A 25020-nucleotide genomic window follows, 5' to 3' on the forward strand; every position below is an offset into this window, starting at 1 on the left:
GTACAGATGAAAATATCTATTATTTGTATTAAAATATCTGATTATTCCAAGTAAGCATTAAACTAATATTTATAAATAGGTGAGAGGTTAAAAATGACCTTCTTTACCAATATACCTGGAAGAAGGCCGAAATCTATGGTGCCTTAGCTATTAAAGGAGGCTCCCAGATCCCACCATACACCTATTAAAGCCTACCCACACACGAACTACTGAAATCTGGTCTCAAGTCTATTGGTGCGAGGTGGTAGAATGGGTATAGGATCCATATCAGCAAGGTATCTACCACCAGCTGTGAATTGCATGCCAGGCTTAGGCTCACATTAGCGTTAAAAAACAGTATTACCTTGCCCATCGCTAAGGGCATGCGGTGTGAGTCAAGACAACGGACATTCACGCTCAACACTTGACTGGCATAGCATCAAGTCTAGGGGATGATACATCCAAGGTCTTCTAAATCAATAGGGTCAATATTCCTTCTGGGAAATGAGCATGCAAAACGTATGTCACAGTTTGAACACATGGTACTGTCTACACATCATTCAAATGTAATCTCCCAGCATGAGTGAACCTAGCCCTCAGCTACATATATAGACTTCAGCTACATATATAGAGTGTCCTGACTCAAGTGTAAATTAGGATTCCAGAATGACCAGGCATCAAAGCTAACCAGATCCACTACGCTTAATATATTACTCTAACTACAGTAACTACAAAGCTATGTGGGTCAAGTGCATTAAATACAGTAATTTATGTTTACCATCATGCTATGTATTTTTTTTAAATACAGTTTGAAATTATATTTAAATTGTAATAAACCATCTTTTTGAATATTGGTTGGTGGAGAAGAGGTATTTAAGTGTAGTCAAGACAAACAAACAAAAAAAAGTTGATTGAACAGGCTGTAACACATAGTTAGTACGGTAAGTTCATTTTCTACCCCCCCCCCTCCCCCTTTCAATTTCTTCATGCTTTTGTTTTCTGTCTTTCCCTTATGCTGGGAATAGACTGTACGTTTCTTGTTCTCAATCGAGCCGCTGATGGCTCGATTGATATTATCTGACGTGTCCGATCACCGCGGCGGATTGATTCTGCACTTGATCCCCGCGGGCGGACAATAGAAAAAAAACGAGCGTCTGATAAGACGCGCACGTGGGAACGAGCGGTAATCGATCCATGCGCCAGCATCGAGACAGCGACTCAATTCCGGCGCATAAACGTACCAGCATTTCTCTTCTTTGGCTCTTTTTTTTTTCTCTTTATAGAGACTGAGACTAGGGATACATTTAGGCAGAAACTCAGAGCACTGATTATGCATGATTGTCTTTATGATATCTGCATTGTTTGCAATGCAAATTCATTAGACTTGTTAATGTTTGATATAAAAGATTAAATGGAAACAAAAACGTGCGTACCTCTAGGGATGTTTTCCTTAAAGGACAACCAAGGTGACATGTTACATAATGAGATAGACATGGGTATGTATAGTGCCAAGCACATAAATAACTAGGCAGTGTTCCTTTTTTTCTTTCTCTGCCTGTAAAAAGTTAAACATCAGGTATGCAAGAGGCAGTTCCTGTCCGGGTTGGGACAGGGTCAGACTTTAGCATAATCCTCACTGATAAGTAATTACAGCCATAAAACAATTTCCTGTCAGTGAATGGCTTCTGTGAGCAGAAAAGATAGAAAAGGGTCAATAATTCATAGAGTTGAGCTCTGGCATACTTCAATGAAGGTGTCACTGAGCAGAGACAACTTACTTACTGAAACATTATTTAAAAACTAGATTTAAATGTAAAATAAAACTGTGGGATATCTAAAAAAGTCATTTTTAGGAGAAGGAGGATAGATACAATGGTTTTTCTCTTCAGTTTATTGTTACCTCGAGGTAGCCATACATCTTGCAATTTTTCTACAATCAACTAAGCGATCGTCTTTATTGGGCGGTCAACTCCAGCATGGTTGATCAAAAAAGTCAGTCAACTACTAGAGGCCCACACACTACAAGTTATATCCTATGGGATTCACCTCCATTAATCAATCTGACCAAAGTGGGGTCTCCATGCTCTAAATGCAAAATTTGATTCAGCGTTGATTGAATGACATGTAAACAGTAGTAGATTCCTGTGCAATCGACCAACATCTATCTTGCTCAATCGATGAAGAAGGTCTATTCAACATGACATCTGCCACTTTTCATCCATCGTGCATACCGGAACACTCATCTCTCTCTATTCTATACATTGATCAAATTGAAAGGTCGATCGTACAGCCAAATCACAACTGATCACCTGTCTGGAGGGATTACGTCAGAACAGGTAATACCATCGCCACATCCCAATTAGCAGCTGATGCCCCCTTTCCCAAGAGCAATTTTTATAATTTCTCACATAGATCATCAAGGGCATCTGTATTGCTGATATGGTAGTGGAACCCTTTTCTCAGTGCGATTTCAGGGCCATGGCCCTGACAGTTTCCTGTCTGTGTAACCCATTGGACTGTAGAAAATAATGGCTGTTCCCAACGGCTAGCAGTAAAGATGATGACCTGCAGACTCACAGTGGATCAAACAACATAAATGATGTACACAGCGAATATCGATCGTTTGACATATTTTTTAACTCTACTACTATATTTCGGTAAAGTTCCACTTTAAAGTGTATGGACACCTTAATTCTGATAATGGGGAAGTGGCATTTCAGTTTCTCTACATGTATTGTATGATTAGCAATTCACCAGCTGGTTGCTAGGAGATGCTCTTAAACATTAGCGAACAGTACATGGCACGAACAGTGTAGTGACAGTCACACTGGTGTTTAGCAGTTTCTCATAATGACATGGAAACTCAATTCACAGTTCCAGCATATAACTACCTCGTGACGGTCTGAATGTAAATTACCCTTCTATATTGTTTGGCTGTTTTAAGCACATACTCATATATATTCATATTCATGATGTCAGATCTAGCCTGTTGTCATAGCCTAAGTCCAGACGAGTATGTCGATACTTGGCATGTGAATGTAATCATTACTAATCCTAATTACAGCATAGCAGAAGGAACAGCATCATACTGATACACCCCTCATATTTCGGTAGGCAGCGTTGAAGGCTGAACGCAGCTCGAGTTACAAATACAAGGCCCTGTGCATACAAACAAATTAACCCATTTGTATATCAAAGACACTCCACAATCCACCAAAGTCCCTGTATTCTCTCCTGGGTAAACCCTAGACTGGGGTTTTGACTGCCCTCTATTTTCTCATGTGTGACAGTATCCATCTCAGGACAGGAAACAGGGAAATCCCTTGCACAGGGTCAGAAACAGCAATAAATATACAAGTTTTAGCAAATAAAGGTAGCCATACATATAGCAATGATGGGCAGATTCGACCAAGAGACAAATCTCTCTCTGATCATTTCCAATTAGAGAGAGATCTGTCAACTGCCCATACACTGCAGGCCGGTTCCCGATCAAATTCATGCTGTAAATGATCTGGAATTGGCCTTGTGACGCCATTCCCCTAATGTGCAATGCATTCACTGCTGCCCTATACATTACCTGTCCATGGCCGCCGCTTGTCTTCTGCTGCCTCCGGTGGTGTTCTTTGTCCATACATGCGCCCCATGTGGTTGCTGGAGTAACACGGGCGATTATGTGACGTCACACACTCATTACTCCAGCAACCACACAGGGCACATGTATGGACGATGGACAGTGACCGGGGCCAGCAGAGGACAAGTGACGACTGATGTATGGCTACCTTAACCACTTCAGCCAAGAGCAATTTTCACATATAGGCGCTGCTCCCATTCATTCGCCAATAACTGTATATTATTATTATTGATTTATAAAGCGTCAATATATTCCATGGCGCTGTACAAAGTAAGAAACAAACATGGGGTACATAATACAGACAATGGTGTACACCAATATACATAATTAGTGACAAAATACAAAGAATGATACAAAATACAAATTATCGAATTGGTAATGACAGTGATAAAATTAACATGATGAATAAAAATGTATAATGGTTACCAAGACACAAAAGGGGTATATCATTTTTTTTTTCAGGACAAATTCAGCTTTTAGCGTGTTAATTTTGTTTAGTAGTTACCTGATTTTTAATGCATTTTAAAGGGAAAAGAAGGGGAAAAAAAAACAAAAAAAACCCCACACTATTTCTTTATTTACATCCATTATAACTTTACAATAAACAGTGCTGACTAGAAGTTAAACCCACTAATTTTATTTGCTCATCCATCCTGGTTATTGCAACATTTAGATTATGGTATGGTATGGTATGGTGACAATATTGAATTTGGAAATAAAGGTGTCTTTTTTTTTGCTTTTGTTTTTTCATTGTACACTATCGATGATTATAAGGCCTTATTTTGAAAAATAATAGTAATATACCCTCATGGCATACATATTTAAAAAGCCAGGTTCCTAAGGTAACAATATATGTTTCTTTCATATTCTGTCACTTTGTTTTCATTTTACAAGTCTTTTATTTTGGTACAGAATATGCGAAATGTAATTTCTTTTGGCTCAGTTTGTGACAAAAAAAAAAATACAGGAGACATGCGCCTCATCCCTAAATCTCTTTAAACTCTATTCTACTACTTATCATGGTTAAAATGATACCACATATGTCTCTTGTAGTGTTGCTAAAACTTTCCCAAGTTTGATCATAATTCTGAAAATAACTTTTTATGTTTGATTGAGTTTGTCCCTACCTATTTTTCATGTGACATGGTTCACAGGTTTTAGACACACCAAAATGTATTCTACAACTCGTCATGGTTAAAATGATACCACATGTGCCTCACTTAGTAGCAAACTGGTGGAGCACTGTCCACAACAACACTGGACAAATGCCGTATATTCCGGCGTATAAGACGACTGGGCGTATAAGACGACCCCCCAACTTATCCAGTTAAAATATAGAGTTTTGGATATACTCGCCGTATAAGACTACCCCTTTCCCAACACACACTAAATTGAAATTTTAAATCCTATACTGGTCCTGTGTATGAACAGATACTGGTGCTGTACTGTATGTGTTACCCAATATATAATAGTATATAGTCAATTGACTTGTTGCATTGGTCAACTCTCCTTAAGCGGATTGGCCAGCTCTCCTTGTCTCCCTGTTTATCAGAGCGGTATGGAAGAATAGATTACACTCCCTCAGCAGGGAGATCTGAGAGGTGGTAACAGGATAGGGCGTATCACCCGGTATCAATGACACCTGGTGTATAAGACAACCCCCAACTTTTCAGAAGATTTTCAAGGGTTAAAAAGTAGTCTTATACACAGGAATATACAGTATAATATTCGTCCAGTTAGGCTTAAGTGGTTAAGAGATAGTGGGGTCAATTTACAAAGCTTACTTAAGGGGCCCATACACTCAGCCGATTTTTGTCCAATCGATCGCAAGCCGATTGATAAAATCAATTTGCGGCCGATTTTGATCGATTTCAATCGATCTGACATGACGGAAAAGTTAGGTTCATCTCTTGAGACGGCTTATCATTTTGCATTGGACGTAATGGAAATCTGATGGGAAAAAAATGCCATCAGATCGATTTTCAATAGATTTTATACTGAAATCTATTGGAAATCAGTTCCTAGTAAAAAAAATGTTCCTAAACACATCAGATAGATCAGAAAATCTATCTGATGATCTATCTGCTGCTAATCTAACGAGTGTATGGCCACCTATTATTTTTCACCATAACGGAGGAGAGATAATTCATGAGATATACAGATAAGTAGGACAAAAGTGTCTTTGACTAATGTGACTAATGTTGCCTGTTGGGGATTGGAGCCCGATTCTCTTGGGCGACATAGCTGGGCTGGCCCATATGGACGCATGTCAGCTGACAATGTGGTCTGTTGCTATGTGGGGTAGGGCAGAGGGGCTACAAAGCAGCGTGCACATGACATCATGCGCAGATCGGCATGCACAAAGGAGTTGGCAGTCACTCGGTCAAGCTGATGTGCCATGCGGATCACTTTGGGAGTGGGGGCTACTGTACATATGCCTGACTATTGGCTGCGGCGGTCATTATTGGCTTTACAAGGCTTAAAATGGGAGTTAAGTTACATAAGGAGAGATCAATCAAAAGTTAAGTCTTTTAAGGAGAGATAGAATGTGAGTTAATAGGTAAGATAATTCAACAGAAAAGCTTTGCGAATCTGCCCCATTTTCACCAGCGGGTGAAAATGTCCTGCATTCCCTGTCCCCAGGACCAACAGCGTTCACATTAAGGGCCCGTTTCCACTAGCATAAAGGATGTGAGGCGATAGCCGCATCACCTCGCATTCCCCTACAGGTACTTCCAGTTGCCATCCGCACAACTGGATGCAGCGTCATGCGGCTTCCCGCCGACAGCTATGGGGACTCAGATGCATACTGCGGAAAACTGCAGCATGCTATATATAATTTTCCCCACGTCGCATTGTGCAGATCGTGTAGGTAAATTCTCATCAATGGAAACTATTCCATTGATGTGAATTGGTTGCAGTTTTGTTGCGATGCAAAGCAGTTTCTGCATAGCAACGCATGTAGTGGAAACAGGCACTAAAGCTATGTAAGTAGCAGAGATAGGAAGTGATACAACATTTCCTCAAAGGTGCAAAACCCCCAGTGTCTAAAAAATACACAGTGTTACAAAAACAATTGCAACACTTAAAAATTAAGACATAAGCATTAGGTTGTTTCATTTTGGGTACATTTGGAAACAATGTTTTTAAAAACGTATGACAGATAATTTGCAATAGGTTGTATCTGTACATTAAAAACAAACAAACAAAAACAATGAACAAACAGTAGGCGGGAAACATTACACTCAGGTCACTATTAAGGCTGCTAATAATAGTGTCATAACTAAGAAACTATGGGCTCCAATGTAAGTTTATATTGCACGCTATATGAACAGAGCATGAAAACCTGCCAAGAACAGCTGCAGTGCCAGAGAAGTGTAAGCCAGGGAGGGGAACAGTTTATTAATGGTTACCTCTATTTAAAGCATATACAGAAGTGATCATAACAGCAAAGCACCAATAAAGGGCTGATACAGTGGATTAAGGCAGGCCTCTTGTGGGCCCCTCTGGCCTAGGGGGCCTGGTGCAATCGCTACCTCTTCATCCCCTTTTGCTACACTACTGCCTGGTAAAGGCCCCTTGGCCTACTCCTAATTGTTCTGCAGGTTGTTTCTCCCCTATGGTGACCACACTTAATGAAATCTCCTGCAATATTCCTTCCACTTCTTCTAGTAAATAGGATGTATGGGAAGGCGAGGGTAGAAAGTTTTGACTGAGAGCGGCAACCCTCTTACCTCTACCATAGCTTCAAACACAGGAAGTGCAGAGTGCACCGCAATGGAAAAGGCACTAGTTGAGTAAGGCCTGGAATTCATCACAGTGAGTGGGCGAAATTTGGGATTTTAAAAGAAGAATAGGACCGGAGATCATCAGGGAACTTAGGGCCTAAGCCCACTAATGAATCTGTGTTCACTTCCGTCCGCTCTTCAGCATCTGTAACATTGATGTGTCGCAGAAAAACAAACACAAATGCGTTAGTGGGCTCAGGCCCTGGAAAGACTTGAATATCGTTTTCTCATTAGGACCCATTCTCACTCGTAAACGAAAATCGCAATCGATTTTGCATTATGTTTTCTGGTGATTTTCCAGTGATTGTGTCGCAATTGTCATTCTGGTGCGTTTACGATTGGTGATAAAAGCAAACACGCTGCAATCGCTGTAGTGAGAGTAATTCTATAGGATTACTTGTACAGCAGTGCTTTGCTGATCGCCGATGATCAGCAAATCACAAATTGTGGAAGAAAAGCGCCCGAGTGTGAATGGGCCTTTAAGGCCTATTCATAGTAGGGTGATTAGCGGATGATCGGGACGTCAGGAATTGCGAGAGTGTACAGTGAATTTACAACGCTAATTGCTGTAAAATCACCCGCGCAAAACGGTAACGCTAAGCGCTACCTGCCACTTTGACATTTTTCTTTGCCAGGCAATTCTATTTCAACATACCTATGATATTTTTTATGGTTTTATCACTGACATATATTCCTGTTTGTAAGGAAGAATGAATTATCTCAGATAGAAATGATATAATAAAATAGAAAAATGGATGCCGGTCTGAAATACGGTACTAAACTTGTTTTGGCACTCAAGGAGTTAGGTCCTGAACATATTCAGGTGAGATAACAGACTGAAAACAAATCTGACAGCAAACATGTAAACATAAAGGAGATTAGAAGTTCCTTGGCCAGACACACACACACACACACACACACAGAGCAAACAAGTAAAAATCATAGTACAAAAGTTGAGAGGGTCAATGCTGGCCACAGAGTATCAGATCAGTTGGGGGGCTGTATGATCTGCTCAGTCTTGTACTAATTGCCAAGCACTTACTTGCCTTTTCATCTCAATTCCTGTAGTTTCTTTCAAGAAAGGAATGTTCATATGTTCTGGGAGGAGGAGGATCACTCATTGCAATTGCATGCCAAGACATAGATTTCCAGAAACAGAGTCAGTAAACCCCTTCAATGCCTGATTAACATCGGCATAAACTGAATTGGACATGCCCACCTAAATCTGTTAGGTGCTTGGTAGATATTTACACTCACTACAGTTATGGGTGACTGGGGTGTTCTGGTATAACGTACACATAACACAACCAAAAATAACATTTGCAGTGGGATGTGATGTATTGAAGGCAAAGAAGACCCTGACCAACGTGTATCTTGATTGACAAATGTGCGTGTGAATATGTGCAATTCTAGCAACGCACTGCATAATCTGCATTGTACCACTGGAATCATATGCATCACAACTGATGAGGTGTGAACTGGTCATAGACTTAACTGCACCATGTTACAGTGCGCCAAGCAGAGTCTGTTACAACGCAATACAATGCATCAATGTGAAAATACCCGAGGCCCAAGTCCCATATGTGATCAACAGTGGAATGGATCAAAACAAGAAACCATGGAAAAGGGGAACAATAAACAACGGATCGCCCAAAGATCATTGTAAAGCAGCTGCCAATGCCTCACCTTTGGTGGGGGGTGTGGGGGGGGGAGGGGGCTGGGAAGAGAACCCCAGTAGGAGCTCAATAAGAGCATCAACCAAATTTAAAAAGCTGTCAACATGACTAACAAAACATCCATCAGCTGTGTTTTCAGGAGATTGTACCTGTAGGTGTAGCATGCTGTAATGTTTGGTCCATTAGTAGAGACAAAGTATGAGTAATAATGCTCATAATAGCCAGTCTGCTGTGAGGGCAGGAAATAGGGACAACCCCACAGGGATAGTAATGACAAGCTTTTACTTGTAAAACCTATTCTTGAGGAAGAGAGGGTTTGCTCTCTAGAAACTATTTCCACTATTAACAGATTTGCAGTGTTTCCCACATGGGAAAACACCGCCTATCTTTTCAGTGGCTTGCTGTCCAGATCGCACTTTGGTGCATGCGAATCTGGACAGCATGCAGATTTCGCAGCATGCAGCCGAATCACTATAGCCATGCATGGTACAGCTTAGCGATTCAGGTTGCAGCTATGCAGCAGATTGGGAGCCGCGGCCGAACCAGAACTGGCGGTGGCTCCCAGTGGAAGTAAGGCTCAAGTGTCTATTTCCACTAGCATATTGCATATGTTTTTCTGTATGCGAATTTCACGATTTTTCATATGCAGTTATCGATAATTTAATGGGGACAGATGCGTGGTGCAGAAATCTGCAGCATGCAATCCATATTTCTTTTCTGCATCGCACCGCATTTGTAAATTGCATTCAATGGAAATGACTCCATTCACATGCATTGGTTTCAGTTTCAATGCGAAAAATCGCATTGCGATGTTGCACTTAGTGGAAACGGGCCCTGATCCTGCCATTATCCAAAGCGAAAGGATTGGTTTTGGGAATAGGTTTACAAAGTCTATAACCTTCTCCTTTACCTCTAACACTACTCAATTTATTTTGGCTGTCAAGAAAATTCTATGGCTACCATATATGTTTATCTCAACATGCTTGCAGTAAAATGAAAATGGTATTTTTATAGTTGCACTGCTTTCCTTTCCTTAAAGCCAGTAAATAGCTTTTTATGTTTAAAAAAAAAATGTAAATGCTTCAGTTTGATGTTGAGGCTGTATGGGGTTTCACTGTCCTTTGGGAGGTGTGGTGCTTCCTCATTGTAGCACCCCTTTGCCTCTGGGGCTCTGTCACACACTGCCTCTCACCGCTCTACCAGCAAGACCATATGAAATGGGAACATGGCGTGACTACCACACTACAGAGTGTACAGGAAAGATCCTGGAACTTTGGCTGAGGCAGACACAACAAAGCAATTGTTCTTTTGTTCACTTTAATAGAAGATGCCCATTTCTTGAGCATTAGGGGGAAAGAGTATGAGACTCTTGGGCTTGGTTTGCGCTGCCATGTGCTGTAGCATGGCAGGCAGCAGACCGGTGGAATAGATCAATGCTTTAAATGTACTTTTTCATACATGTCTGTTGCGATTCTTCATGTGCCCCCCTGTGCCCGTGCATTAAAGTGAACCGAGCACCTTTTTTTCACTCAGGACATTTCTATAGCACATGAAAAATGTATGCCGACTATCTGTTTCATTATTAAAATAAACTTTAATCTTACCTTGTATTTTACATTCAAAGTTGTTAAATTGGCCTGTTTGAGCAGACCTGCCGACCGTCCCCATCTGCAGAAAGTTCAGTAACCTCTAATTGTTTTATTGCGCTAATTACCAAGAGGTAAACCATGCCTTTCATCAGCAAAGAGGGTGAATAATTAGGAGTGTGTTTTTAAAGCATGGCTAACACTAACACTAACCTGTATACAAAAGCACTGGAAATGATAACGCTTTGTCACAGCCGATAAAGGTACTGAGTTATACATATAGCCAATTCCGCTACTCGGCTATGTGTGCCGCAGCTGAACCAGAGTTCGGCTTCACCTGTCCTGATTTTTCATGATAATGAATTATCAGACTGGAGAGTGATCATAGGTCTGTAAACCAAAAGGTTAACTTCTACTGGGAGCCACAGTTGGTTCCCATTCAGCTGAGGCCCCCGTTCTGCTGCGTAGGCAAAGCGCGAATCGCTAAGCCGTGCCATGCGGTTTGGCTACCTGCTGCAGAAATCCGCAGCATGGCGTCCAGATTCACACCGCAGTGCAATCTGGACGGCACTTTACTGGATAGGCAGCGTTTCGCTATGCAGGAAAATGCTGCATATTCGGTTTCAGCTTCTGGCTTAGTGGACATTGGCCCTAATTGTTGCAAATAGCAAAGTGCTGTTACTAATGTACCGCTATGTGATCATTCTCACTGCAGGGTTTACATTGTGTGTGTGTGTGTGTGTGTGTGTGTGTGTGTGTGTGTGTGTGTGTGTGTGTGTGTGTGTGTGTGTGTGTGTGTGTGTGTGTGTGTGTGTGTGTGTGTACCAGCCCTCAGTTGGATGAATAAACATCAGGCCCATTGGATTTTCCCAGCATATCAGTGTGTCACTGCTGAGATAAGGCCAGCACTTGCAAGGTCATATCTGAATGACCATAACAAACAGGCCTATATGACTGAGCAGGTTTATGCCTGTTCATGGTGTCTACAAGCTACTTCAAAGCAATCCTGAAACCTGGTAAAAAAAAATAAAAAAATAATAGATGCTTAAAGGGAACCTAAACTGAGGAGGATATGGATTTTTCCTTTTAAAATACTACCAGTTCCCTGACTCTCCTGCTGATCCAGTGTCTCTAATGCTTTCAGCCACAGCCCCTCAACATGCATGCAGATCAGGTGCTCTGACTGACGTCAGACTGGATTAGCTGCATGCTTGTTTCAGGTGTGGAATTCAGCCACGACTACAGCCAAAGAGCTCAGCAGGGCTGCCAGGCAACTGGTATTGTTTAAAAGGAAACACCCATATCCCTCTCAGTTAAGGTTCCCTTTAACTCAGGTAAAGCTACACTGTACTGCCCCTAGTGCATGGAGGAAAAAAAGCTGTGCGCCTTCGTTCTACTGGGCCTGCACGAAACACACTAGCGCATTCGCAGCACAGCCATGCTCGTACTCTGAAGAAACCTGTTTGACCTGGTGGGTCAAATATGTTTAGAGGGACCCGACGCCGGAATGGTGGAGTGTAAGTAGATATGGGAAGCCATTGGATTAGCTAGAGGCTTCCAACTAATGAGGTAACCATCTAGCTTATGATCATGGTTATTTTATTTTTCCTTATCCTACCTCCCTTCTACTTTCTCTTTGGTTATGTTCACAGTGGAGCGTTGAATTTCATCGGAAAACATAGTGACATTGCTAACACGCTGCAGTCATATTGTAATGGTATATTCACTCTGGTGCATTAGAAGTGCAGTGTGACGGTGTTTGCGAGCCAAAAGGCTATCGATTTTACTACCCCATCGACCATACTAATTGATAATTTTATTGAATCAGATATAAGTCGGTGCCACAACAAGCATGCCAAGTCAACAATTTGACCGATTTTAAACCAAAATCAGTTGAATGTATCAATCGAACATGCTGGGAAAATTTTGGGCCAACATGGTTATTCGGGTGTGTGGCGATAAAAGGGTGCGATATCGCAACGACACTCGCTGCAGCTGGAACAGGTGAGATTTGAATGTACAGGCACATTAAAGAGAAACTGTAACCAAGAATTGAACTTCATCCCTATCAGTAGCTGATACCCCCTTTCCCATGATACATCTTTTCCTTTTCACAAACGGATCATCAGGGGGCTCTGTATGGCTGATATTGTGGTGAAACCCCTCCCACAGTGTGATGTCAGGACCATAGTTTACAGCTGTTTCCAACTGCCAAAAAAGCAAGCAGCATCTCCTGTCACTGACATCACCTGCCAGCAGTAAAAATGTCACCATGTGATAAATGTCAGAATGTAAATCAGGGCGAGGAAAGACAATGGGCAAACACTGACTAAATCATTTATGCATAATTATTGTAAAAATGAAGCACTTTTTTTTTTTTAAATCACAATATTTTCACTGGCGTTTCTCTTTAACACTTTTTTCGGGGAGGAAGACAGCGGCCAGTTGTTGCGTCGGGTCATCGAATTGGCCTGCGGTGTATGGGCAGCCAACTTTTAATACAAATAATAGGTTATTGGATGCCAGCCTTAATACATAGGCGACAATATTGTCCTATTTCCGTGGCCAGGTATACATGTAAAGAAAATCAGGAAACCGTGACCTGTATGACAAAAAGCAGGAAACCTCATAGGGAACAGTTCTCCAGTCACAGCGCCCTCTACAGCATGAAGCGTTGTGATTGGCTGAATAGTGTGATGCTAGGTTACTACAACCTATCTGAAACCTAGCAGTTCGAGAGGGTGCCGCTCACCCAGCATAATTTCAGAATTAGTAGAATTTCCCTGTGAGATTTCTTGTTGGATCCCCCTAAAGTAAACTAGCCCCATCTTTCTCCCTAAGTTTTGGATAGAGAGGGAGGAATTACAGTTTTCTTTGAGGTTTTCATTATTGTCTGATTTCTATATGAGGCGTTTTCCCTTTGCTTCCTGTTCCACTGACAAGGTCACAGGAAGTGATATGGAATTCCCCTAGTAGGGACAAAGACAGTACAAAAAAATCCTTCAGGAGCATGGGAGAAATCCTTTGAGATTTTTTCCTGCTTTCGGTGTTCCCATTTATGAGATTGTGCTCACTTCCTGTCCCAGTGGCAGGATCAACAAGAGGGATGAGGACAATCCTTTCTTCAAAAGCGTCACATACAACAATAAAAGTCCAACAAAATGTTCTAATTCTCCAGTTCTCACTCCAGAACTAACAAGAAAAGTATTTGTATTTTTTTCTGATGTCCAGAAACAGGAGTACAGTCAAAGATAAATTCTGATTGGTTTCTGTGGCTGCTTAGCTTTGAATCTGACCTTAGTCCACATTTACAGTGGTGGGTGTGTGATGCAGCACTATGGCCGCTCTGCAACGCAGCTTGCCGCACTGCAAGCCACAATCTATGCAACGCTGACAGTTCAGCGGGTGCTTTGCGGTACGGCAGAGTGTACTATGGTCGCACATTAACAGTTACAGTGAAGCATACTTTTCACTGACTATGTTTCACTGTATGCTGCGCAATGCACAGGTAACATGTGCCACCGCTTTCCTGATTCTTTGCATTTCTGCGGTCACAGGGAACTCAACAGTCACTGTAAACGTGGCCTTACTATAGCAGTAACTGACACTGATTACAGAGTACCAGTGAAAAACACAGAGCAGGAAGTTCTAGGAGTAATATACTGGAAGCATGCTTGCCTTGTCTTCTTTCACATAAAACTGCCAACTTGCTTGATGAGAAATATTTTTGTTCTCATTATCCATATTATCTGTGTCAGAAGATTATGTTTACAGAAATAGACCCCCTCTGGGTCACAAAACCACATCAAGTAAAGAGGAAAATAAAAAACGTTTCAAAAATCATTGTTACACATTCCAAGTACACTCCATAATTCACTTAAGTATGGTCTAATCATTTATTATGAGTGAGGGTATATCCCATTGCTGTGGGGACTCATACTGGTCACATGACATGGACACAATGAAAACTGCAAACTTTTTCTACTTTATACACAAATAAAAACGTTCTGTTTCCCAAGGTGCTAACGAACAGGAAGACCTGGGAACATGAGCCTCAGGCTCCTAGAGGCATTTCACACCCTGGTGATGTGCTTCACCCGAACAAAGGAAACTGGGCTGGCTGAAGACATGCAGGGTGAGCTGCTACTTTGTTATTCTCCGCATATAGTCCATATGGGGTGAGAGATTTTCTACTTGACTGCACATGGAACAGGTTTAGCAAGAGATTAGATAGGAACAGAAGCAACTATGTCGATCTCAGCTCTCTAATGAAAAATGTATAATACACATTATATACATATTATATTACTTATCAATATACTCAGTGTGGTTACAAACATGACTCGCACACAGAGGACTAGTTACCAGGCGTCCCTTTTAGAAGTATCCTGAATGAATGAATGTAGTCTGAAATCTGTAACAAAAGCCATTGTGATCACAGCACATTGGAGAGAGCTGGGTCCTACCTTCGGTCTGTTCAGCCACCTTCTTACAACAGAGGGTAACATCATGGAACAGCGTTGACCCTGGCTCCTGTAGTGCCTCCTGCGGCTCTGTGCTGAGTGTATGAAGTGATTGCCTCTGTCACAGCACGTCTACTACACTCCCACACCTCACTCCTCCCTCACCTGTCCAAACAATGACTGCTGCGTGACGTCACAGCCGACCTGCTGCTTCTAGCGTACGGGGAAAGCAGCTGGGCGCTGTTGTCAGTGTAGACGGATGGTTGTCTCTGACTGCAGGCAGCTCTGTGCTATTACAACATGCTGCCACTTGGTGATTATTTTATCACTGTGCTCCATTGTTATCTTTTTGCCTCTGCAGCAACAGGACAACAGATAACTGTTGCTCAATTTGTGTACTTTGGTACTTAAAGGGACACTTAAGTCAAACAAAAAAAATGAGTTTTACTCACCTGGGGCTTCCAATAGCCCGCTGCAGCTGTCCGGTCACGGTGCCCTCGCCATCTCCCTCCGATCCTCCTGGCCCCGCCGGCAGCCACTTCCTGTTTCGGTGACAGGAGCTGACAGGCTGGGGACGCGAGTGATTCTTCGCGTTCCTGGCCACAATAGCGCCATCTATGCTGCTATAGCATATATCATATACCATATAGCAGCATAAAGGGTGCTAATGTGTCTGGGAACGCGAAGAATCATTAGCATCCCCAGCCTGTCAGCTCCTGTCACCGAAACAGGAAGTGGCTGCTGGCGGGGCCAGGAGGATCGGAGGGAGACGGCGAGGGCACCGTACAGCTGCAGGGGGCTATTGGAAGCCATAGGTGAGTAAAACTCATTTTTTTTTGTTTGACTTAAGTGTCCCTTTAAATAGTCAGATCAGTCCTTTATTGGTCTGTTAGCAACCACTGCATGATGCACTATAAAGGTGGCCATACATCAGACGACTTGGCAGCAACCGTCCGATTTGATTATTATAATCGCATCGGACGAAAATTGGTACCGCCAAGTGCATGCCTGATCGATTAGTCGGTCAGAAATGCTGCAAGATATCAGGCCGTTGTGGTCGGTCTGGTGCAAGGCGCTAACGGCGAGCAATATCGGGACAAGTGACAAAACCCCTGACACTGACTCCCTAATAGTCACTGTGCTCACCCTGGTGCCCAGTGCACTTTACATTACCTGTCTGCAGCTGCCACTGGCTTCGGGCGCTGTCCTCCGTCCATACACACACTCCACGTGGTTGCCGGCGTACACGTTGGCGAGTGTGACGTCACACACGCACCCATGTTATTCCGGCAACCACGTGAGGTGCATGTACGGATGGAAGAGCCCGGAGTCAATGGGGGCTGCGGACAGGTAATGTAAAGTGCACTGGGCACCTGGGGGGGGGGCATGGGATCGGAGTGGATGGGTCACATAGACCATTAGGGGGGACAGCGTTAGGGTGACAGATGCAGCATCACAAGGCCAATTCCAGATCGATTTCAGCATGAAATGTGTGGTGTATGGGCAAGCAACAGATCTCTATCCGATCACATTTGATCAGAGAGAGATCTGTCTCTTGGTCGATCTACCCATACATCATCTAAAGTACATCTGTCAATTTTGTGGTCGATCAATCATCCAATTCAATGATTATGATCATCAAATCAGATGAAAATTGGTGCTGCAACAAGCATGCCATCAACTATTCAACCAATTTTAGGCCAAAATGTGTTGCATGTATCGAAAGGACATGCTAGGAAATCTCAGCCCAACTTGGTCAATCAGGTGCGTGGTGTTGACTGATCCCCTGGCTGCTGTCCCCCCAAAAGTTAGCTATCCCCCCGGTGCCTGTGCATGTAAACACTTTACCTGTCCGCTGCCCCCAAGTCTCCACCCTACTTCCGTATCCCACGAGACTACCGGCATATAGCACGTGTGTCACGTGTGTGACGTTACACACGTGCTCCATTTCCTATAACGTTGGCAGCCAAGTGGGGCACCAATGCAGAGAAGTAAAGCATACATTCGGGAGCAGGTGGACATTCTGAGGCAGCGGATAGGTAAACTATTTACATACACGGCCACTGGGGGGACATCTAACATTTGGGAGGACAGCGGCGAGGTGGTATCACAAGGCTGATTCCCAAAAGATTTCATGCTGCAATCAATCGGAAATCAGCTTGTGGTGTATGGGCAGCCAACAGATCTCTCTCTGATAAGATGCGATCAGAGAGATCTTTCTCTTGGTCAAATCTGCCTATGTATCACTAGATGTATGGGCACCTTTTGTGTCTCTTTCCACTTGAGAAGAATACACAGCATTTTCCTGCATACAAGTCACACAGGGAAACGCTGCCTATTCTAGCAATAGCATGCAGTCGAGTCGCATGCTAGTTCAATTCTGGACAGCATGCAGCAGTTTTGTTTCATGTATTAAAATTCCTATAGCCATACATGGCACGGCTACAGGGTTTAGGATGCCTACTTGCATCTCTGCAAGTGCTGACGTGTGTCCAGCAATACATACAAAAGCTAGATAAACTTGGCTGCCTGAGTTTCATCTAGCTTTTATATGTCTTGTTAATCCAGAGACTTCCCTTGTTACCCTCAAGCTAACTGGTTGGGACCCTCTGAACCTGTTTGTCAAGGGCTCGTTGAATAAACTCCCCTGTGGCTGGCTGGCTGCGCTCCCATTAGTGTATGAGTGCAAATGTACTCCGCAGGTGCGGGCCATTTGTGTGCTTGCACTTGCAGTGTGATTGAGCTAAGCAGGTGGTTTCGTCGCATGGCATTTATCGCCGAAACTAGACACCCCATAGCAGTTATGGGAATTTGGGGCTCCGGTGACCGTCGGACCCGAATTACATCTCCCTCTGAATTGTGACAACTCGGAGAGGGAATAGTATTTTACGCTGCTGGGGATTTGAGCGGCAACAGGGTGAGCCAATATTTGGCTTACCCTGCACCCAGTTTACTGGTCGGCGTACTGATATGTACGCCATGGAGAGGAGTCTCTGGGTCATCTGGCTTCCTCTACCAAAATAAAAGAATAAACAAACTACCCAGCAGGCCTATGGTGAACCAGAACTCCTATTCAGCAGTGATGCACTGTGAGACATCATGCTCACTCCAACCTGAATTATCACAAATACCTTCTGTTTTAACAAGCCAAACTTTTGTTTTGTCTACCAAAGTTAGTACTGTAACTAACTTTTCTATTTTTAGGTTTGCTTTAACTATAGAATTAAATTACAAAATGACTTGTTGTTTAAAACCTATCGTAATAAATTGTCTTAACTAACTAGGAACTTTGCTTGTGCAGAAGGCTTTGAATAGACCGCCCCCTTCTCATGATGTTACATGCTCAACCAATCATAGGGAAAGCTGACGTCATTCTCAGGCGCCGGGCGAGCGAAGTCAGCGGACGGCTCCGTTGTGCTGGCGGAAGGGCTGCCATGCGTTCGCTCAGCTACGTGCAGCGCGCGGTCCTGGAGTTCAGCGGGTCACTCTTCCCGCACGCGCTCTGCCTGGGGGATGCTGACAACGATACGGTATAACGGGGAACTGGGGGGTGTTGAGATGCTGCTGATCACGTGACTGACACTAACCACGCCTCCTTTGTTTTCTCTGCAGCTGAATGAACTTATCATAGGTGACACTAGTGGCAAGTTGCATGTGTACAAAAATGACCAGAGCAAGCCCTGGCTGACCCGCTGCTGTTCTGGCATGGTGAGACTTAACTCCTTCTATTGCATCTGTGTGACTGTCATTGCATGAGGCATGCATTGGGCTCAAGTGAAGGATGCTTGCTAATCTTTACGTAACTGCACTGCACTGCAGTCTAGATTACCCTAGCATCTGGTTATCCCTGTGCAACTTAACAGTTAAAGGAACCGCTAGTAATTGTGACATAAAACTCCTTTGTTTAAAGTGGATCTGAGATAAACATTTACTCATTGCATCCCCTTACATATAGTATATAGGACATTCCTCAAGCCAAGTACTTTTTTTGTTTGTTTTAATACCCTAATTCCCTATAAACTAAGCAAGCCTTGCCCACAGCTCCTTCAATGCCTAGGCATTCTGAGTCCCATGTAGAAAGTGCTCATGGGAGCTCAGTCTGGAGAGGAGGAGGCTATTCCCGAAGCAGGAGGCATTACCAGCCAGAGATTTCAGAGGCAAGGGGACAGAAAGGGGAGGGGAATGGTGTTTTCACTAGGGCTGTGCAGTCGGTGCAAAAATCATCTAACTCTGACTCCTCGGTTTATGAAACCTCCGACTCCCAGCACTCAAAATAGCGCTGACTCCTCGACTCCTTAGTCTAATACTTAAAGGGAACCATAGATGAACATCAAAAATAATTTATACATACCTGGGGCTTCCTCCAGCCCCATACTCTCTGACCGATCCCACGCCGCTGTCCTCCGCTGCCCGCAGCTATGAGAACTGGGACCCCGCTCTGCCGTCAGTCGGGGCCAGTCTAAGCATAGCTGGCTCCGATGACGTCAGTGATGGGACCCGGTTCTCGTAGATGCACGCAGCGGAGGAGGGCGGTGTGGGATCGATCAGAGCGTATGGGGCTGGAGGAAGCCCCAGGTATGTATAACCTCTTTTTCATGTCCACATCTCTGGTTCCCTTTAACAGGGCTGTGTATTTGGTACACAAATCATCCAACTCCTGACTCCTCAGTTTATGAAACGTCCAACTCCAGGCACCCAAAATTGCTCATACTCCACAGCCCTGGTTTTCACAGGCTGAGGGAAGGAGATGCAGAGCAGTTTGCCTGCGTAATAATGACAATCAGAATATGGCTGCTCTCAGTGTATCACAAGAAGAAATAATCATCTACTGTTGAAGCTGTTTTCAGCTAGATTTGCTGTGTAAATTATCAAAACTTTAGATAAGACGCACGCACGCACACACACACACACACGTTACTTGCTTTAGGGACTTTATTTATCTCGGATCCGCTTTAAGGAAAGAATCCATTCCAATTTATACATGAGCATCTGCTCTTTTGTGTTACAGTATAATCTCAAGTTTACTATATCAGAAATTGTCCTACAAATGGCCTTGCATGCCCTGATACATTTTTCTGCTGCAAAGGACTAACTCTGTCCTCCCATTGAAGGTACAGTACAAGCACTTGCACATTTGGTGTTCTACAAGGTTAATTATACCTTAGGGCTGTGTAGCTAGGCTGGACAAATTGATGGTACAGTATCCAAGGCTCCGTAAAAATTGCAACTGTTACTGAAAAGCAGGGATGGGAAGTCGGTACTAAAATCATCCGACTCCTCAGTTTATGAAATCTCAGACTCCTCGACTCCTTAGTGTAATACTTACCAGGGCTGTGGATTTGGTACAAAAATTATCAGACTCCCGACTCCTCAGTTTATGAAACCACCGACTCCAGGTACCCAAAATTGCTCCGACTCCACAGCCCTGTTGAAAAGAGGCAGCCACTCACTTCCTGCGAGTGGTTTCGATACATCTGTGGGTGGAACTTGCAGCATGTGTCCTGCAAAATGTTCTGCTCACAACGCTAACAAGGGAAGATATACCCAGGAGTGCGTACAATTCCACGGGAGAACTGTGGTATACTTTTATCGGTGATTGCAAAGTGGAAGTGGTAAGACTACATCCTCATTATGTTCATATTATTCCTCATTTTCCCCAGGCTGCTTACTATACAGTACTGTATATCCAGCGCCGATGCCATTCTTCTTGTCTTAAAAATGTTATCAAGCATCAAAATGCTTGCAACCAGCCTGAAGAGAGCAGATGACCTGCCAGATTGGCTGGACCTGGATAGGTAGTTTACTAAACCAGACTTTATTATAATCAGATTATACTGTACCAATATCAATACTAATCTTCATGTGCCACAAAGTCATTGAAAATGCATCTCCAATCCTGAGGCTACCCTTGGGCTGGCTTCACACTGCAGATTGGCGGTGCGGTGGCTGCACCGCCAAAAACAGGCCTTCAGGGATCACCGTGTTAGTACGCGGTAATCCCTGTCCGGCATCCGGCCAAAGAGGAAGTGATTCTCACTTCCTGTTTGGCAGTTGATGGCATGCGCAGAGACGGTTTTCTAAAATACACTTCCGGCGCATGAACGATGCAGATAACTGGTGGGTTTTTAAAAAGTGCGCACATTACCATAAACTTACATGACTTATGGCCCGCTGCAGTAGCGGCACGGTAACGTACTTCTTGAAGCATGTTAGATAGGGCACATTCCGTTGAAGTGTACAGCAATGTGGGAAGTTTGAACTCCCCTATAGATTAACATTAGGCTGCGGTGGGGTGCGGTAAATTTACTGCACTGCCTCGGTATGAAAGGGCCCTCAAGCTTTTCAATGTGCACTTGTGCATATGCCCTCAAATAGTGGTTTGCAATAGATTATACGCACATACAGCCCCCTAGCACAGATTGTGCACAGAAGAGATGCCGGATGTAGTTAGAAAAAGCAACTTTGCTGCAGGATAGGTAATAGATGAATGGCCTTGTGAGTTACTGCATGCAGTAACCGCATGTATCTGTAACTGAATGTCACAGGGTTCCCTGCAAATACTGTTAGAAGCAGTTTGATTCCCTGGAGTGCTTTGCATGCAGTAAAAGGATGTGTGCTGGAATTACCTGCAATGTGGGCCTCATAACCTGGGTTCGTTATATCCAATATAAAAAAGGCTGAGACCGTTTTCTGCAAGGATGCGGAGCTATGCACAAAAACCCAGCTCATTGGGGCTTTGAGGCCTCGTTCACATTGCGTTCCGTTTGCTTTAGCATTCACGTTTGGCATTTTTGGAGGTTTTTTTTTCCTTTTCCCAGCGCTTGGGTGGGCGCTGCGGTCTTTGTAAAGCGCTTCAATAAGTGCTTTTTCAGAACGATGGCATTTTTTTACCCCCTGATGCAAGTCAGAAAGTGAACTCTTTGACCCGGAAATGAATAAATATAATGTATGTATTCTTAAAAACGCGAACGCAATCACTGCACAAAGTGAGTGTTTTGTGTTTCTCCTATACCTTCCATTGAGGCGGAATCGGAAATGGTACACGCACCGCTTTACTGAATGAACAGTGCATGACCCGCGCTGATATGAACATTCTCATAGACATTCATTGCACAAGCGTTTGGCTGGCGATTTTTTTTTTTTTTTTTTTTTTTTTTATCGCCTGCGTGTGAAAAAAAGAACAAACGCCCCTAGTGTGAGTGAGCCCTCAGTGAATCTTGTTAAAGATAATGTGTGGGGGCATGCTAACTTTTAGGCATTAGTGTACCTTTGTGTTTTTATGTACATCAGAGGTGCACTTTAAATTATAGGATATAGCTGCAGAGTAGCTGTTAAATGGAAATCAAGACCAGGGCTGTGGAGTCTGTACACAAATCATCCTACTCAGACTCCTCAGTTTATGAAACCTCCGACTCCAGGTACTCAAAATTGCTCCGACTCCTTAGTCTAATTTTTACAAAGGCTATGGATTTGGTTCAAAAATCATGAAACCTCCAATAAAACCTCCGACTTTAGGTACCCAAAATTACTCTGACTCCATAGCCCTGATCAAAACTAGTCCTTGGTGCATGCAGAGGGTCCAGACAGGAACAAAGAACTTCGAGGCCATAATAACATGCAGTCCAGTTAACCATGCTGCGGGGCAACATCCAGATAGACAACAGATAAGTGGATATGTTCAAGTAGAAAAAGGGACCAGGAGCAACACGCTGAATGTGAAAAGCACACTTCTCATAAACTTTAAATAAAAATCTTTATAAAGACATAATGGCAATTAAAACCAGTAAAATTGTTGACATATGCTGCTGTTAAAGAGAACCCGAGGTGGGTTCTAAGAATACCCAACCTCTGTTGCTATACTACTTCCCCTAGCCCCCCTCTGCGCTCTGCTATGCCCCCATATATCATACGCCATGCTGGTGACGCAGCGTGTCGCAGCCGACTGTTTACATCTGTACTTGTCAGTCTCACCGCTCCTCTAAGTCGCCACTCCCCGACCGCATCCCTTCCCTCCAATCAGCGGGGAGGGAAGGGACGCAGGGGGAGAGCGGCGACTTAGAGGAGGCGGGGGTGCGGCGAGACTGACAAGTACAGATGTAAACAGCCGGCTGCGACACGCTGCGTCACCAGCACGGCATATGATTTATGGGGGAAGCAGTATAGCAACAGAGGCTGGGTATTATATGCAGACCCAGCCTCTGTGTGCTAATAAGATTCTTAGAACCCACCTCGGGTTCTCTTTAAGAGAGGTGCGGAGGAGGGTCGATCGCTTCGCCCTGCAATATGAGCTTTCTCAAGTTTTGAGCGCCCATATTGCAGGGCGAAATGATTGACGACCTTCCTCCACATCTCTCTCAACAGCTGCATGTGCCGATAAATATACTGGTTTTTAAATACTGTTATGCCTTTATGAAGAATTTTGATTACATTTTCAGAAGTGTGCTTTTTAAATTTTATTAGAAGTCGGTACATTTTTTTTTTTTTTTCCCTGACTTAAAGCGGTTTAAAACCTTGACATAATATTCAATAAAAACATGTTTACCTACTTTTTCCCAGGGTCGTCTCCAGGACAGCAACTCAGATGAGAGATTACCCTTCCACACACTGATGGACAGGAAGAGGTTAATTGAGTGATCCCCTGCTGGCTATATAGGCCTGGCCCAAACCATCCTACCTCAGTTTTATTCCTGTCCACGGACGGAGGAGGATGTTCTGCGAAGGGCTGACGCTAGATAGCGGGGTCCTGGGCGGAGGTTATCCCTGTAGGGCTGGCCAGGCAGGATCAGCTGGGAGAAGCTTCCGTCCCCTTGGTGTTACAGAGCGGAATGCGGGCCGCGTTATAGCTGAAGGCGCGCGCTGCGCGCAGATTCAAATGCCTTGCTTTGATTGGCCGTCTGGATCAGGTGACTGGACGAGATGTGACGTCTCCTATACTTCCGGGTTCGGCGCGCCAATGTAGACGGACCAGTCAGCTGACTGGGGAACAGGCGATCTCCGCTTTGGCGTCCGGAAATGAAGGCAGCGTGGTTAACCCCTTCGGTGCTGGACAAAGATACAAGCACCTGGCAGGGAGAGTAGGAACTCCGTTCCGGAGCGCGGGTTTCTGGAGTGAGTAATTTTGGGCACACCCATATTTTACTATTTAAATGAGTAGTCTCCAGCTGGGGGTTGTGTGTTTCATTGCCAGCATAGAGGTTACGGACAGCGCTCAGGACACGGGGGCAGTGCCCAAGGCTGATAAGGCTGATAGAACTGTTAAAGTGAAAGATACCAGGAAGGGGAGTCAGAGTCAAGCTCGCTCCTCTGGTGATGCTTCTGCTCGGGCTTCTACTTCATCTGCACCTGTGGTTGAGCAGAAGAAGGATGTCAAGAAATGTGTTTTTTGTGCAGCTAAATTGCCTGTGGCTGCTTTTAGACCTTGATGTCAATCTTGCATTCAGGAAGTAGTTAAAAAGGAGTCTCCGACTGTGTTTAAAGACTTTATGGGATGGGTAAAGTCTGAGATGGCTTTCACCTTGCTGACCTTTAAGGATTCATCTGCTTCAGCATCCACGTCTGCTGCTACTGCTGCTAGTGCTGTTGATTTATCCTCACCTACATTACCAGTCTCCCCGATGATATTAGGGCCCCCCATGCAAGGATTAAAATCTGCTAGCAAGAAACGTCATACTGGGGAATCTGATGTCGAGTTATCAGAGGGGGCGATATCTTCTTTAGAGGCAATGTCTGTCTCTGAAGATGAAGATGGGCCATTAGACTGTGTCAAAATTCAGAAATGTGCTTTTTCCACTGATAATATGGATAGTGTATTAAGTGCAATGTACGCTACAATGGACATTTAAAGAGTAGGAGAGAAGTTTATCTACTTTGGATAAGATGTATCAATATCTAGGTGAT

The 25020-nt window shown here is 43.8% G+C and overlaps 2 protein-coding genes across 3 annotated transcripts in view; one reads left to right on the plus strand and one right to left on the minus strand.

The window, feature by feature from the left end:
- The window catches only part of LOC137561516 (lateral signaling target protein 2 homolog), an 87789-nt gene extending 72574 nt beyond the window's left edge, over window positions 1-15215 (minus strand). For both annotated transcript variants that reach the window (XM_068272825.1, XM_068272824.1), the window contains exon 1: window positions 15127-15215. In XM_068272825.1, the coding sequence (XP_068128926.1) occupies window positions 15127-15171 (45 nt within the window). In that variant the 5' untranslated portion in view covers window positions 15172-15215. The remainder of the gene's footprint in view (window positions 1-15126) is intronic.
- A 3287-nt stretch (window positions 15216-18502) lies between these two features.
- Window positions 18503-25020, plus strand: part of ITFG2 (integrin alpha FG-GAP repeat containing 2) — a 51507-nt gene continuing 44989 nt past the window's right edge. Inside the window, exons 1-2 of the mRNA XM_068277073.1 lie at window positions 18503-18653; window positions 18736-18831. Coding sequence (XP_068133174.1) covers window positions 18558-18653; window positions 18736-18831 — 192 coding nt within the window. The 5' untranslated portion in view covers window positions 18503-18557. The remainder of the gene's footprint in view (window positions 18654-18735; window positions 18832-25020) is intronic.

This window comes from Hyperolius riggenbachi, chromosome 3 (assembly GCF_040937935.1).
Source record: "Hyperolius riggenbachi isolate aHypRig1 chromosome 3, aHypRig1.pri, whole genome shotgun sequence".
NCBI classification, from domain to species: domain Eukaryota; kingdom Metazoa; phylum Chordata; class Amphibia; order Anura; family Hyperoliidae; genus Hyperolius; species Hyperolius riggenbachi.